Source organism: Nyctereutes procyonoides, unplaced genomic scaffold, assembly GCF_905146905.1.
Source record: "Nyctereutes procyonoides isolate TBG_1078 unplaced genomic scaffold, NYPRO_anot_genome, whole genome shotgun sequence".
Lineage (NCBI taxonomy): Eukaryota > Metazoa > Chordata > Mammalia > Carnivora > Canidae > Nyctereutes > Nyctereutes procyonoides.
This window is the reverse complement of record NW_026575133.1, coordinates 28858016-28873370: the sequence shown is the minus strand read 5'-3', so window position 1 is coordinate 28873370 and position 15355 is coordinate 28858016. Positions and strand designations below refer to the sequence as shown.

General features: G+C 50.3%; 1 protein-coding gene across 1 annotated transcript in view; it reads right to left on the bottom strand.

Annotated features, from left to right (window-relative positions):
• Positions 1-15355, bottom strand: part of DOCK1 (dedicator of cytokinesis 1) — a 498451-nt gene that overhangs the window by 23477 nt on the left and 459619 nt on the right. The window contains 8 exon segments of the mRNA XM_055346339.1: positions 2029-2112; positions 3010-3186; positions 5908-5994; positions 8920-9004; positions 10548-10581; positions 10584-10625; positions 10760-10901; positions 15166-15270. Coding sequence (XP_055202314.1) covers positions 2029-2112; positions 3010-3186; positions 5908-5994; positions 8920-9004; positions 10548-10581; positions 10584-10625; positions 10760-10901; positions 15166-15270 — 756 coding nt within the window.

The window sequence follows — 15355 nt, the reverse complement described above, 5'->3', positions numbered from 1 at the left end:
TTTTTGGAAACAGAGGGAGACTGTCTACACAAAACTTATATTCCATGCAGAGAACGATCCCTGGCCAATGAGGTCCCTGGCGCCAGCTCCCAGGGTTTGTTTGTTTGTTTCTTTCTTTCTTAAAGATTTTATTTATTTATTCAAGAGAGACAGAGAGACAGAGGCAGAGACAGAGGCAGAGGGAGACGCCGGCTCCATGCAGGGAGCCTGATGCGGGACTCGATCCCGGACGGGATCATGACCTGAGCCAAAGGCAGGTGCTCAACCACCGAGCCACCCAGGCGTCCCTCCCAGGATTTCTTACCACAGAATAATCCTAATGCAAACCAATGTCTACAGATTTGTGGCACAGTCACGCCCGTGAGGATGGCTACTGTAAGAAAGAAAACAAACCAAAACAAAACCAGAAAATGACCAGTGTTGACTAGGATGTGGCGGATGTGAATTAAAAGACCACAAACAAAATTAGCACTGGATCCGGGAATCCCACTTGTGGGTATGTACCCAAAAGAACTGAAAGCAGAGAAGCAAAGACATCTGTGTGCATCCGTGTTCACAGCTACATTATTCACGACAGCTGAAAAGTTGAAGTCACCCACGTGTCCACTGATGGATCACCGGACAACCACAATGCGGTCCACCCACGCAATGGAATATTACTTAGCCCAAAAAGGAAAGGGGGATTCTGACTCAGGCTAACAACACGGATGAGCCCGGAAGGCATTACACTCAGTGAAATAAATCGGTCACTCCGGGACAAAGACCATACAACTCCACATAACGTGAAGTACCAAGAACAATCATGATCATAGAGACAGACAGTGGACGGTGGATTCCAGCGGAGAGTTTGCGCAGAGATTTCCAGCAAGATGGGAAATTTCTGGAGATGGATGGAGGGGCTGGTGGCACAGCAATGTGAATGTCCTTAAGGCCACGGAACCGTACCCCACATTGGTTAAGGTGTTACATTTTGTTATACATGTTTCATTACTATGAAATATATATATATATTATAAGTTTGCTTGAAACCAAAGTTTGGCCCCTCCCCACCCCAAGAGGTCACAATGGTCAATGTGCTGGTGACGCAGAAGCCCCTGAAGTGAGGCTCTGGGAAGGCCAGGGTCCAAGTGCCCACGGAGATGTCTCCTCACCTGCATCAGGGCCCCAAGTGGCAGCCTGGGACCCCCAGCTCAGCAGAGTGGCCTGGGGTACTCAGCGTTGCCAGCCCGCACAGGGCGACCCCGGCCTCGACCTCCCTCAGCTCTCTGCACTCAGCCTGCTGTGTGGGGATTACATCAGACAGCGCCCTCCTCACCTCCCACACGAGAAAACAAAACCTGAAGAAGTGAGATGTCCTAAGTACAGAGCAAGTGGGGCCAGAGCTCCAGAGAACTGGGTCTGGATGTCCCCTCCTCCACCAGGCTCACGAAGGCTCGGAGGCGCAGATGTGTGAACAGGTCACTTCCAACTGGACCCAAGACACCCCCTGGACCATGTCCTTCTAACACCAGGCCCCTCTAAGGTAAGACTCAGAGGCCTCAGGGGCACAATCATATACAGGATTACCGCTGGGAAACTCCAGTGTGGACTTCCCAACCCTGGCCACCACCGGGGAGAACGGGAGGGGTGGGTGCTCTGCAGTGGCCCACCCACGCCTCCCACACAGATGGCGTTGGCGTGAGCGCCTTTCCTGGGACGGGCTGGAGCTGAGCTCTTGGGGACATCCAAGTTCTGAGCTTGCCTCTGATATCTTGTCCTGTCAACACCAGACAGAGATCTTCCAGCAGAGATGGACCAGGCCCGTTGGCAAGGGAGGACTTTCTGTGTGTTCAAATTCAGGACCGCAGCCTAGGAGCTGAATGAATCACGGCGCTGGTGGGTGGGTTTATCTGGGGGCAAACATGGCTACATGCCCTCTGGCTCATGTCCCAGGCTTCCGTGCGGGCTGGCATGTGTGCAGAGCCGGCCCAGTGGGTGTGGGTCTAGCCTCCCGGCTCCAGCCCTGCAGGGCTGCCATCCCACGCTTACCTGCCACGCGATTAGGTCCTTGAGCTTCTCAATCTTTTCGTGGGCCTCTGGGTGCTCCTGCAGGTACCGCTCTGTAAAGAAGGCCTGGTGGAGACAGGGAGAGCCACTCAGGACACTGCTTACCCAGCACGTGATTTTGTGCACCGACCATGCACCAGACCCTGGGGATGGAGCCATATACGAAACAGACCCACCCCCGGGGGATGGACCCTCCCCAGCACTGAGAGCAAAAGGTCTGGTTAGATCAAACACAACAAACGGAGCCAACGGGCAGCCAGGAGGGGCGTTGGGGGTGGCACCCCTGTCCTTGGAATCCAGCAGAGCCACAGCTGACCCTGACTGCTCAGTCTGCTGGCAGCAGCTCCCCAGCGGCTCACAGGGCCCTGACTCGCACCCGGCACCCTGCCCTGGGCCTGCTATCTGCCTCAGCTTTTACTCCGTCTGCACAAGGGGTCAGCACACTTGTCTGTGAATGGCCTCCACTCTGCCATCGTTACATCGGGAAACTGCCACAGACGCTAAGGGAGGAGTGGCCGTGGCCACGTTCCAAACCTGGTAACCGAAATGGAGAGCCAGCTGTCCTACAGACCCCTGGGCGTGCCCACACCCCACGCCCTTCAACTTCTGCTCCTTTCTACTGAGACATCTTCTGAGGAGACGAGCGTCTCCCCTGTACCCGCCATGCCTGCCGATCCCAAACGTTCTGATCCTTTTGTCTTTCACTAAAATGGTATCTCTTGGCTTTTATTGATCCAAGGACTCCTGAAAGCCACCCGAGGGCAGCTCTAGAGGGTAGCCCCCCCACCTGCGGGGACCATGCCCAGGGAGCCCTGCCTGGGGTCGGGCTCCTGTAGCCGGCGCCTCTAGGAGCTCCCAGGCCTGGCCTGGTCACAGCTGAGATGGGTCAGTGAGCCCACGGTGGGTTCTGGGCTTGGAGATAGGTGTCCGGAGACAGGGCTGTGCCGCCAGCACGTCATGTACCTTTTCATAATTTGCAAAGCCTCCCATCACGGCGGGGTCCACGATGCCATTGAGGAGCATGGAGAGGGGGTTGATGGGGAGGCTGGGGTCGTCCAGGTGCTGCTGCACCATGCTGTTCATCTTGTCGTTGGTCAGCTGCATGGTCTCGATGGCATTCTCCAGGGGGCTGATCTCCACCTGCAGGGCAAGGAGAAGACGTGACTTCAGGCCAGTGGCTACATCCACCATCTTCTGCTGATTCTCTGGCCTGTGGGACCTTGCCAAGGGGAAGCATTCTCAAGGGGGCCAGGCTTCCTATTCCTCTGGACACCTTTCTTCCCAAGGGGTTTTCTGGGGGTGTCCCTCATCACCCAAACAAGAACAACTGGGTGTTTAATATCATTGTGCATTTCCAGGTGTGGCCCTCACATGCAAATTCCAAGGGCTGATACAAGGCTGTCTGGCTCTGCGAGGGGTGTGTGTGTATATGTGTGCACGCAACCACATGTGGTCTGGTTCTTTTAAAATGGGTAGGATTTTAAGGAATTTTGAGCAGTCTAGCACTGCCCCCTGAGGCAGGAGGCCTAGACACTCTATGAGCCTCCTGCACCTGTTTGGTTGGGGAAGGGGCGGAGGGCCCCACCCTGGTCTCCACATTAGGCCACATACTCACTTATGAAGGAAGAGCTCCCCAAACCTGGTGGGAACATGTCACCACTTCCAATAGCACCTCACAGGCTCCATTTGAACACCTGCCACTGGTCAGTGGGACCTTCCGTGCAGGACGCAGGGACCACTGCCCATCTTGCAAATGTCCTCCTTTCTCTGGGGACCCCGCAGCTCCCAGCAAGGCCCAGCCAAGCACGCCTCTCTGGCTCAGCCCTAAGGACCAGGGAGACATGGCCGCAACAAGAGCGACCCCTTCCCACCAGGCCTCACTCTAACAGATGCTCAGCTGGGCCACAGACCCACATCCAGGGTGATCTCAACACATGATAGTTTTGGTTCCCCCCCAAGGAGGTGGGATGGGTGCCTGGGAACCCCACCGTGTCTGCAGCAAGTGATGGAAGCAGAGCAGCCTGCTTTCCCCTCTCCACCCCATAGCCCCTGGGTGTTGTCTGCCCAGGCAGAGGGGAGCAGGGGGTGGGGGCAGGGACTTCAGAACAGACAACTCTGCTCGTGGCTGGTCCCAGATTCTAGAGCGATGCTTGGAGTCACCGTGGAGGAAGGGCCTGGCCGGGCCTCAGAGCCACTGTGGAGGAAGCCAGCTGCTTCTGCTCCACATAATCTGTGCTGCCTGGGAGCTGACAGGTGCTCACACACAGAGGGGCGGCCGGGCCCGTGCTGGCCACCCCGCTGCCCCGGCTGCGCTCACCCCTGAGCACGTACCGCAGGGCTGCTGCTCTCACCCGGGCCCCGGCGGGGTCAGGTCCTGGCCTGCAGCACCCCAGGCACACACCTCACACCTTCGCCAAATCCCCACTCCGGGGACGTACTCCGCCCTGACTGTCTGCTAACTCCCTGCTTCTGATCCCGTTTGCCTCAAGAAAGAATAGTTTTCCTTTTAATCCAACCGCAGGGCTAGCTGCACCCCTTGGGCGCCCCACGGCGGCCTGGCCCGGGAGGCACCCACAAGGCAGGGGCGGAGGGGGGTCCAGAGCGGCTCTCGGTGATGTGCTCCGGGATTATTCAGCTTCCAGCTTCTTAGTTCCTTAAAAACGGGAAGCAGAAGCACGTCTTCACTGAAGTCAGGGCTCACCCCTCTCTACCTCTGAGCTGTTAAGCTCCTTCCTCTCGCGATCTGGCTGGCTCTCGAAATCCCGGCTTACTGAGGGCTTCGGGCAGGGGCTCATTAGGAAGATTAGTGCTGTTTATGCGAAGTCCCCCCCACTCCATCCTCATCGCCAGCCCCGGATGGTGCCAGCAAAGGCTTGCGTTTCTGCCACCTGCCATGTACCTTCTGAGGCCTCTCCATCCACTGCTCCCGCCTGGGTGCTAGGGGGGCTCGGAGCGGGCGCTCCTAGAGCAGAAAATGCAAGTGCCCCAGGTGGGAACAGGCACGGAGATCCAGGGCTTCAGAGGAAGAGGAGGAGGGGGCACCTGGGATGGGGGTACGGGGGATGTGCCCCGAGCTCAGATGGGCATGGATGACGGACAAGAGTGGAAACTGGGCTGGGGAAGAGGTTCCAGCCAGGTTCTGGAACCAAGTCAGAAGTTTCCAAGGGGACTCATTGGAAATGGGAGGCACCACCGCTCTGGAGAAGATCCCGCTGGCTGAACACAAAAGGCATTGCGACTCCACATCAACATACATATTCCAATCATATCTCTTTATACGGGCAATTGCCACTCCCTGATACTTCCATATATTCAGTGAGAATCTGCCGCCGGGCTCCGGTTCATGTAGATGAAACTGTCCCGTAGCTCACCACGGAGGCAAAGCAAAGTTTAGCTGATGAGATGCGAGTCATTATTTCTTTAAAAAGTGCCAGTGAGGGGTATATTCTCAAGCTATTTTTACTTGAAATGAGCAAGTACTATTAATCAAGTTGTTTGTCATGTAAATGGCAATAAAAGCATCAGGAAGAAAGATCTTAAAAAGTGTATGTAAATTGGAACTTGTCTTAAACTTTTCATTTAGTTAACAGAAAGAACTGTCAAAACAGCACAGCGATGACTAGATTTAAATATTTTGTAAGAAGAAAGGAGATCTTAATTCTGGTTTTCTTGTCAGCTAGAGCTGGTTGTGATTACACAGCACTTCCAGCACAATATTCGTGGGCCAGGGGAGTCGATGCCCCAAGGACCACGCGGGGTGATGATGGGTTAAGTCCCATCTGACCTGGGGTGGCAGAGTGCGAGCCGAGCCCTGTAATGAACGGAGGGGAAAGCACGATGCCTTCTGGGGGGTATCCTTACCATGAAAACAGATTTGACCTCGAACCACCTTAAAATTCCAGGTAATTTGTACGCGGTTGTGTATATGGTTCTCTCGATCCACATGTTCTGCAAAGGGAACACACACAGGGCACTTGTCAGGAGAAGGATATTTGCAGGTTGAACGTTTCTGCCCTGATGGGGCGGGACAGTCACTCTCTGCGAGGCAGGTGCTCGTGCGGGACAGTCCTCCCCGGAGGAGTCACGCGGGGCCCTCTCTGTGCGCGGCACGTGGCACGCCATGCTCTGCCTGTGGGCCGGACGGTCACATGAGACACAACAGTGTCCCTTGGCCAGCGGCGCCAGCCGCCCTGGCATTTGGCAAAGAAAATAAAACAGGAGATTCGGGGTGACTTCTAGACGTCAAAATGAGGGCGAGCTCCCTCTGAGAAAACAGAGTTCTGCAAAGGCTCCAGGGGTTCTCCGTTAGCCTTGCTTCACGTTCAAAAGAAACTCAAAAAAAAAAAAAAAGAAAAAAGAAAAAAAAAGAAACTCAAAGACAGGTATTAAGGAAAAGTGGGTTTCATGAAAGTGACCGCTCACATCCTGAGACCAATCGGTCAGTATCTCAGGCCTACGTTTTTATCTTGCACAACTGATGTATATTCACGATAGAAAATACAGATGTGGAAAAAAAAAAAACCACCCACCACCCGGAGATGGCAACTTAGACATTCCAGTAACGGGTCTGTCAGGAGTGGTCCTGCCACACACAGCAGGCAGTTCTGGAGAGCTGCGCTGGATCTTAGAGGAGCAGCTCTCCCCCACCTCTGAGGCTACAGAGGGGCCAGGGAAGAGGCCGGGCCTCCGCCTCCCCAGCTGCTCGAGGATGTGGCTCCCTCGGGACCTTCCCTGGAAAGCAGCAGGGTGCATTTCAGAGCATCCGGGCGGCACCCCCAGCACCCCCGCAGAGGCCAGCACAACCGGGGCAGGGGCCTTGGGTTCCACTGAGGGCCTTCTGGACAAGCCCACTCCGGCCAAGTCAGGTGCTACTCTCCGCCTGCCCCCTCCTTGGCCGGCCACGCCAAGTGCTCGGCCTGGCAGGGCAGCCCTTCCCGCGTCCCCCAAACCAGGGGGGCCAGGCCACCTGCAGTAGGGCTGAGCCTGGCTTCCCATTGCTGCAGAAAGCCCCACGCTTATCCGCAAGCCTTAGGCTTTGTCAGGCGTGTGAAGGACTAAATCCTGTGGCTTCTGAAAGCCTCGTCCAAGTGCGAAGGCCTAACGGGGCCATTAGGGGATTTCGGGCCATTTAGAAGAAGCACAGCCTCGGAGGCTTAGTGCGGCCCCGAATGTCAGGGGTCTCGGTTATTCTTAGCTCTGTCCCAACTGGCTGCACACCCATCGGCAGTTTGCTTGACCTCCTTGCGCCTCGTTCTTTATGGTTTGAGAACACACACAGCTGCCGGATGTGAGCTGTGTGAGGGAAGTTCAAGAACTGCCTGTAAATCCCGCGGCCCGGAGACGCTGCACAGAGGGTAGCGCTGCTGCCACGAGTGCCCTACCAGGGACGGCTCAGAAAGCCACCTCCTCGGCGCTGGGGTCTTGTCCCCTCCCTCACTGCTACAGCCAACACTCAGTGACCAGTTAGCAAGGAAGCTATCCTGGGATGCTGGCACTAACCAAGATATAGGGTCTTTGTTGGAGATAACCAGTGTGGGGAGTGGGAATGACTCGAATCCACGGGACGAAAGCTCATTGTGGACCCTGGGAGATGGCTTGGGGTAGGAAGTGCCTTTCAGTGCCGAGACTGGAGACTCTCAGGCATTGCCTGGAGGATCACCAGGAAACTGAGGGCTTCAAGGGGGGAGGTTGTATGGACTTGGCTGGAACTTGCAGCAACTTGGCTGGAAGTGCTCCAAACTTTACTCTGAGTCAGGTCACCTTTGACCTTCTGCACCCCCAGACACCTCCCGACGATAGGCAAGGGGATGCAGTCCCCGGCAGTGCTGCTGGTCCTCCTCGGAGGTGCCCATGGCTAACAGCTTCCTTAAAATACGGGACTATCTAGGGATTTCAAGAGGAGGTTTGCAGGACAGAAGGAGGGAGAAATGTTAACATTAAAAAAAAAAAAAAAGGGCTTTATTTCAAAAAATTGATTTATCCTTCGCAAACGGAATCCATTAAACCAACTGTATATTTTTTAAAAAGCTGCAACAATTTGTGTTAATATTTTCATGCCTCTAATGCAGGGGACAGTGCATGATAACCTTTTCGATTGGTTGTCACAACTAGGGAGGTGCTACTGGCATCTGATGGGTAGAGGGTCAGCGACACTGCTCAACATCCTCTGATGCGTAGGGCGGCCCCGGCACAAAGAATTACCTGGCCCATGACTCTGTGCTGCCCAGGAGCACCTACTCCTTGTGCCTCAGGGAACTCAGGTGATAGATAATGAGCATCTGGGTTCCTGCCCTGCTCACCTCTGACTGCTTGCCATCGGCCCCTCCGTGTGCCTATTTGTATGAGAGGCACCAGCAGGGTGCTCCGGGGTCCGGGGCTCAGAGGGAGATAGCTCCGAGAAGCCAAGGAGGGAAGCGAGTGTGTCACGAGCACAAGGTGCAGGGTCACAGCACCCGTCCCCTTCTGGTAGCATTACGAGGCCTTAGTGACACCGTTTGTGGAAGGTTCATTGTTTCACCACATTTGAAGGGGTTAGGATTTGTTTTTGGACTTCTGCGCACAAGGCACAGAGACATCTGACACTGCACTGTGGTGACCTCCGAGGCCAGTTTTCCACAGGCGGTTTTGTTGGTGATGGAATGGGTTCTTTGGGAGTTTATCTAGTATTTATTTCTTTTTTTTTTTTAAGATTTTATTTATTTACTCATGAGAGACACACAGAAAGAGGCAGAGACACAGGCAGAGGGAGAAGCAGGCTCCATGCGGGAAGCCCGATGTGGGACTCGATCCCAGGACCCCAGGATCATGACCTGAGCCAAAGGCAGATGCTCAACCACTGAACCACCCAGGTGCCCCCCCCCCCTTTTTTTTTACCGCAAATTCATTGTCCGGGTTTTTCTCTCCTTTGCGGATCGGCCGAGAATATTCAAACCGCTGGACCTCGTTCACCCTGTAAAAACTGTACAGAGACAGACAGATCATTAGACATTTAATCCCCAAAGCAGTCGATTTGCTTTTAGACATGGGGTCTTGCCTCCTGAGAGGTCACTGCATCCCTTAAAATCTCCCCAACCTTGACCTGGAGGGATAGCTGAGGCTCCCTTTCCTCGCCGGCCTCAGAAGAGGGATGTTGGCAGGTGGAAAATTTACCTTGGGTTTCTGCCTCTTTCCTGTCCCTGAAAACCCCCAGGGGAGAGGAGATGCTGAGTAAGAGTGAAACAGGCGCACAGAAAAAAGGTGAAGTGAAGGAGAGCAACAGGCCTGCGTCCCCCACTCTTGTGTTGATGACTTCAAAATTTTAATTCATCACTTATTGGTTTAATGCAGTGATTCAATTTAATAAATTGAATTTAATTTAATAAAATTTACTTAATAAATTTTTATTAAAAAGTCTTAAAATCATGTGTTTATTATTTTTAAAAAGATCTTATATACCTTAGTTTCATGTCTACAAGAGGCAGAGTCTGCAACCACGAAAAGCGGCACGCATGACCATGCGTGTACTTTCTTTCTTTGGGGAAGGGATAGGTTCCAGGCGTGTGCCAAAGGCGGACTGATTCACACCCAGCATGGAAATGCAGGCAGCACTCCCCCCACGTCACAGCACAACAGCCAATCCAGTTGTAATCATCAGTTACGATTCACTATCTGCTTTAAGGCCTCTCTGAAATAAACTGTTGCAAAACTTAAAAATATGTGCCTCGGGGAAGCAATCATCCATCAATAAACAGAGTCCTAGCTTACTTTCCATTATGGCTGATAAAAGGTTAAAGAAATGGTAGTGAATTTTGAGGAAGGACACAGCAACCCAGGATGTGAAATAAGCAGATTCTGAGCATTATGAGGCCATCGAAGAGGTTAATTTCTTAACCAGAACATGGATCATGTGGGAAATTCTTAACATTAAAGAAACATCTAAAAGCAGAGTGTCTCTACAGCATTGCTAGGCCAGGTGCAATTCAACGGGAGGCATCAGCCCTCCAAATTTGGACCTCTGACAAGTGAGTCTAAAAATCTGCCTCATAATCCCATGTTATATAATCGTGGTGCTGCAGGGGCAGGGTAGGTTCCTCATCCAAAACAGCAAATGTCCCAGTCCCTTTTCTGGCCTTACAGCATGCAAACACTCCTGCCCTCCCCAGGCAGGACTCCGAAGTGCCGAGTGGCGGGCTGGGCTGGTGCTCTGCTGAGAAGCTCTGTGGGGACCCTCACACCTGGCCCGTTATTAGGAGACCTGAGTGCACCCTGCTTCCTCCCGAGTTTTCCTTGTCTCCCCACATCAGGGAGCGAATAACTCTTATAGCCCCCCCAGCAACATATACTAACTTCCTCCTTCACTGTTTGATGCTGGGAATAATATGCTTCCCTTGCTCTTGTAAGTAATGGAAAGATCAACTGGAAAGCGAATCGAAAGCAAAAATCCATCCTTTTAAGGTGAAATGCTGAGTGCACAGCCCTTTGCCACCGTCCTACTGGTAGGTGGGAGAACCAGGATGGCTTACCTTACAATCTGCTCTGACACAGGCCTGTGAAATTTGGGGGCAGATCGAGTTTGGGCTTTACAGTAAAGCACTGGATATCTGAAGGCAAAGAGAGTTAAGGATCACCAGGGAGGGAGGACAGCAGCCACGATGAGGTCCCCAGGTGCACCCCACCACCCAGGCGCACGGCATGGCGATCGTGTCATGTTCCACAGGGTTGTCGTAAAGGATACACTGGCCAGGAGAGTTCTTAATATCATCGCCTGGTGGAGATGTTGTCTTCATTTTCTCAGCGTTTGGGAACTGAGTTAACAGTCGAGCTTCGAAATCTTCCCTGCGTTCATACTCTTTCCCTCGGTAAATGAAAACTTTCCCCTGGAAACAATGACATTCATTAAATAACACCACGGGGGAAGGCCAGGACCAACCAGTTCACGCATTAATGCACTGGTCTTCAAAATATGCTTGAGAGGTTTTTTTTTTTTATTTTTTAAAAATTTTTTTTAATAAAGTCGCTGAACTGAAGAACAGCTTGTAATTGCACTGGCCTTATTAAGAATGCACAAACATGAGCCACATAAGTTAATAGTGTTTAAGGAGCACTGAACACAACGTTACTGACATCTGATGATGTATTTCAGTCTTAACAGTAACAATCAATTAAAAAAAAACAGGAAGAGCCAAGTGAGCACTGGAAGCCCACCTTGTAGGGGGCATGAAGTGGCTAAAAAGGGTAAAGGCACCAGGGCAAGTGGATCATGGTGTTCATGCTTTTCCTTTGGGGTAGGTTCTAATTAAATAGCTCTCATCCCCCAGGAGGAATATTAAGAGAGCATGGGATTGAGGTGTGGCCTCCATGCTGAGAGCCTGAGCATCACATTCTAAGCCATCTCCAACAGGACACAGCCAAGAGAAGGGCTGAACCCCAAGGAAAGATGTCAAGACCAAAGGAGAGAGTTGTGAGCACCGTGGCCTCCCCCGTGGTGAGAGATGGGACAGGGCTATGGCAGGACTGCCCCCATTGATGAGTGACAGGTATAACATCAGAGTTCTCCTTCTAAAGACTGGCTCTTGTCCATCTTGGATGACACGTTGTCACCTCCATAACTCCTGAGTTGGAGAGTCCCCCTGGGGCTGGTTTTAGATGGCTAGGTGACCTTGGGGTGGGTGTCAGGCAGGTGAGCATTCTTCCTTGCACGGGCTGCCTTGTTGAGGCCATTTCTGTTTGGGGGTGACATGGTGGCTCAGTAAATGCACCTCTAAGGAATTCCCTGATTCTACGATGTCACAGGTCTCTGTACCTTCACAGATTCAACAGTGTGTTCCGAGTTATCAGCTGAGTCACAGAAAGGTGGCCATGGGTAGTGTGATGCTACCACTAGCTCCTGAACCTACACCCCCTGCCCCCAACATCCTGCTCAACGTGAAGACTGTCTGACCCTATAGTAAAAGTGTAACAAGGGAAAGATGCCACAGGACCTGAGAAACGGGAAGCTGGGGGGCTGATGCTTTTCCTCATGGGATCTGTTATTCCAATCAGCAAGAGGCCCCAGACTGGCTGGCCGTGAGTCAGGCGCAGCCCTATCATCTGTCATGACCCAGGCCAGATGCCACAGAGGAGAGACAGACAGCACCACAGAATAGCATCCTGCTGTCTATTCTTGCATTCATCTCCTAGAGACTAGGTGCGAAGTCAAATGAAAATTTGTCTAATTAATGAATTTTCAGAAGATAAAGAGAGATCCTAGGGTACTCAATTCATTTCTTTCCCTAGTCCCGACTTATTCTGAGTCCCTATAAATCACTAAAGAAGGAACAGTTTAAGAATTGAATATTTTTTTCACTTTGTGCTTAGGTATGTCTTCAAGTACCCATTATGGAAGAAAAATGTTCTCTTTCTCTAAAAAAATAATGTCAAGCAGAAACCGAAGTAATATGTAGTCTTAATTAGAAATATAAATACACAGTGTGGGCATCTTTTAAGGCTATATAAAGCCAAACATTTCAGAAATTCAGGAAGATTTAATGTATAACAGGCTACTACATACTCGCATGCATTTATTATGCTTTACGCTAGAAGAAAGACATAATAATAAAATGTATATAAAGGCTTTAATAGAAAAACACTAGTGAGTTATAGATGAAAACACTACTAACATTTTCTAGAAATATCAATTATTTTGCATTCTGAAGCAGTCCCTTCAAACATGAAAATAAGGGGGAAATGCATATATAGTCAAGGATATTTATTCTTTGTAAGAACCATAAATATTAACATGAAAGCAAAAAAAAAAAAAAAAAACCCAAACAAACAAACTCAGAAAACAACCCAATGAGACCAATTCTTAAAGAATAACAAAGCAAAAGGGACAGTCAGTTCTCAGAGGCATTAAATAGCCAAACATTTCACCCGCTTTTTTGTAACTGTTAATGTCATTGTCAAATTGACCCCTGACAGGTGATCTGTGAAGCATAATAAATATATTGCTATAGTCCCACAAAATTATTCAGGTGTGGCAGGGAAGTCAGTTCAATATTCATCAAGCCCATTAAACTCCTATTTCACACTTTGCATCTTGTCCTTCTGACGGGGTAGATGACCCAGTGCAGTCCCTGGAGCACACGTGCTGTGCTCCCAGCACACGCCAGGCATCAAATGCTCACTGCGAAGTGCCCACCCCACCCACTTGCATGCCAGCAGGTCAGGGCAGAGTCATAGTGAGTGGCCCTAAGTCACAGCACGATCCACGGAGGGCCATACACACTCCGTAACGTCTCAGCACAGCCCAGATCAGCCATGACTTAGGGTCAGTCTCTCTGTTTCTTAGAGACACACACAGGGGCACACCTACAGATTCACACGTGTTAAGGAAGGCCTTTAATAACATCAACTCCAGGTTCATAATAATCTTCAGCTGGGTGAATTTTTTCATATTTTAAATATTTTAAAATATTTGAATTTTAAATATTTTAAATTTAAAATATAATTTCAAAACCTTCCCTAATTTAGGGCTTATAACCAAATGTCCTTTATTCATTCTTTGGGAAGATTTTCTCTGGAATCTGGGTTTCTGATCAAACGCTGTCTTAGGCATGTCTTGCCACAAGGAGAGCAGCGGTGTTAAGAAGAGAGGACGGGGCAGCCTGGGTGGCTCAGTGGTTTAGCGCCGCCTTCAGCCCAGGGTGTGATCCTGGAGACCCAGGATCGAGTCCCACGCCAGGCTCCCATGGCATGGAGCCTGCTTCTTCCTCTGCCTGTGTCTCTGCCTCTCTCTCTCTCTCTCTCTCTGTGTGTGTGTGTCTCTCATGAGTAAATAAATAAAATCTTTAAAAAAAAAAAAAAAGAGGGGATGGACCAGCAATGACAGGACAGGGCCAGATGCCCCAGTCACTCAGGACCTTGAATGAGTGGATAAACCAACTGGTGACCTTCTGGAGCAGACCAGGCCTATGAGGCTCACTTGTTGATGTCACAGAAACCATGACAAGTCCTCAGCAAGTAAGTCCTTTCTCCTGCTGGCAACACCAGGGGTATCTCATGCTGTTAGGGACTTCTGTGTAATCAGCCATGAGGGCCAAAGACAGCTGTGTTCTAGGCAAGAGTTCCCCCTTTGCTGAAACCAGAGGAATCATGCATGGTCTCCCAGCATAAGAGAAAACAATGGGTCTTAAAAAAAATCATAAGAAATCGTGACCCATGTGTCAATGGCATCCAAGAGAAGCTTTAAACAATTCTACTAGTAGGTCAAGCAGCATTTATTTATACAATTTCTCCTCCGGCCTCATGAGTGCTAGGGAATGGGCATCTGGCTGATTATCATAGTATTTCTTCCATCATGTGTCACACAGAACACATCTGTCTAAGGGACAGACTGTGATTCTGAGTCCCTAGCAATGTGGCCATGAAAATCCACTTATAATTTCTCATAGAATTAAAAATAAACATGTTCATGGTGATATTACTCACAATAACCAAAACAACCCAAATGTCCATTGAAGGACAAATGGATAAATAAAATATGGTTTAGCTGTACAATGGGATATTATTCAGCCATGAAAAGGAATGGAATTCAGGTATATGCGCCAACACTGATAAACCCTAAAGTCCCTAAGCCAAGGGAAATGGGCCAGACACAAAAGGACAAACACCATATGATTTCACTTTAGGAGGTACCTAGAACAGGCAATTTCACAGAGACAGAAAGTGGCATGGTATTGCCAGGGCTGGGAGGTGGGGTAATGCAGACTTACTGTTTAATTGGGTATGGATTTTCAGTTTGGAAAGACGAAGAAGTTCTGGAGATGGATGACTGCACAAGAGTATTAATACCACCGAACTGTACACTTGAAATTGGTTAACTTGGTAAATTTTCCATCATCTGTGTTTGACCACAGTTTAAAACACACACATAAATCTCTGAAGGAGAGCTCTATTTAGGAAAAATCAGATGGAAACTTTTATACAATCAAAGAAAACCTTAGCAGGCCTTCTCTCATAGCTTAAGCTATGCACAGAGCTATTCAGAGCATAGATTCAGACTGACCCATGGATGCAAAGTCCAAATCATTCCTCACAATGAGAAGGGGCTCTCTGTCCAGGGAGCAATCCTGGCTCAGATGAAACGGAATCAAAATTTACCCGAAGGAATGTGGGGAATCCTTGTCCATAGTAGCCAACAGCAAAATAGTCAGGCTTAGGTCTTATCACTTTGACGATGTTTTCATAAAACTGAGCCTGTTTTTTCTGAAAAGAAGAAAGAAAATTTCAGGTTTGATTAGAATATTTGAGCATCCATTCTTCTAGAATCTTCCAGTGGGCTCTTCAAGCT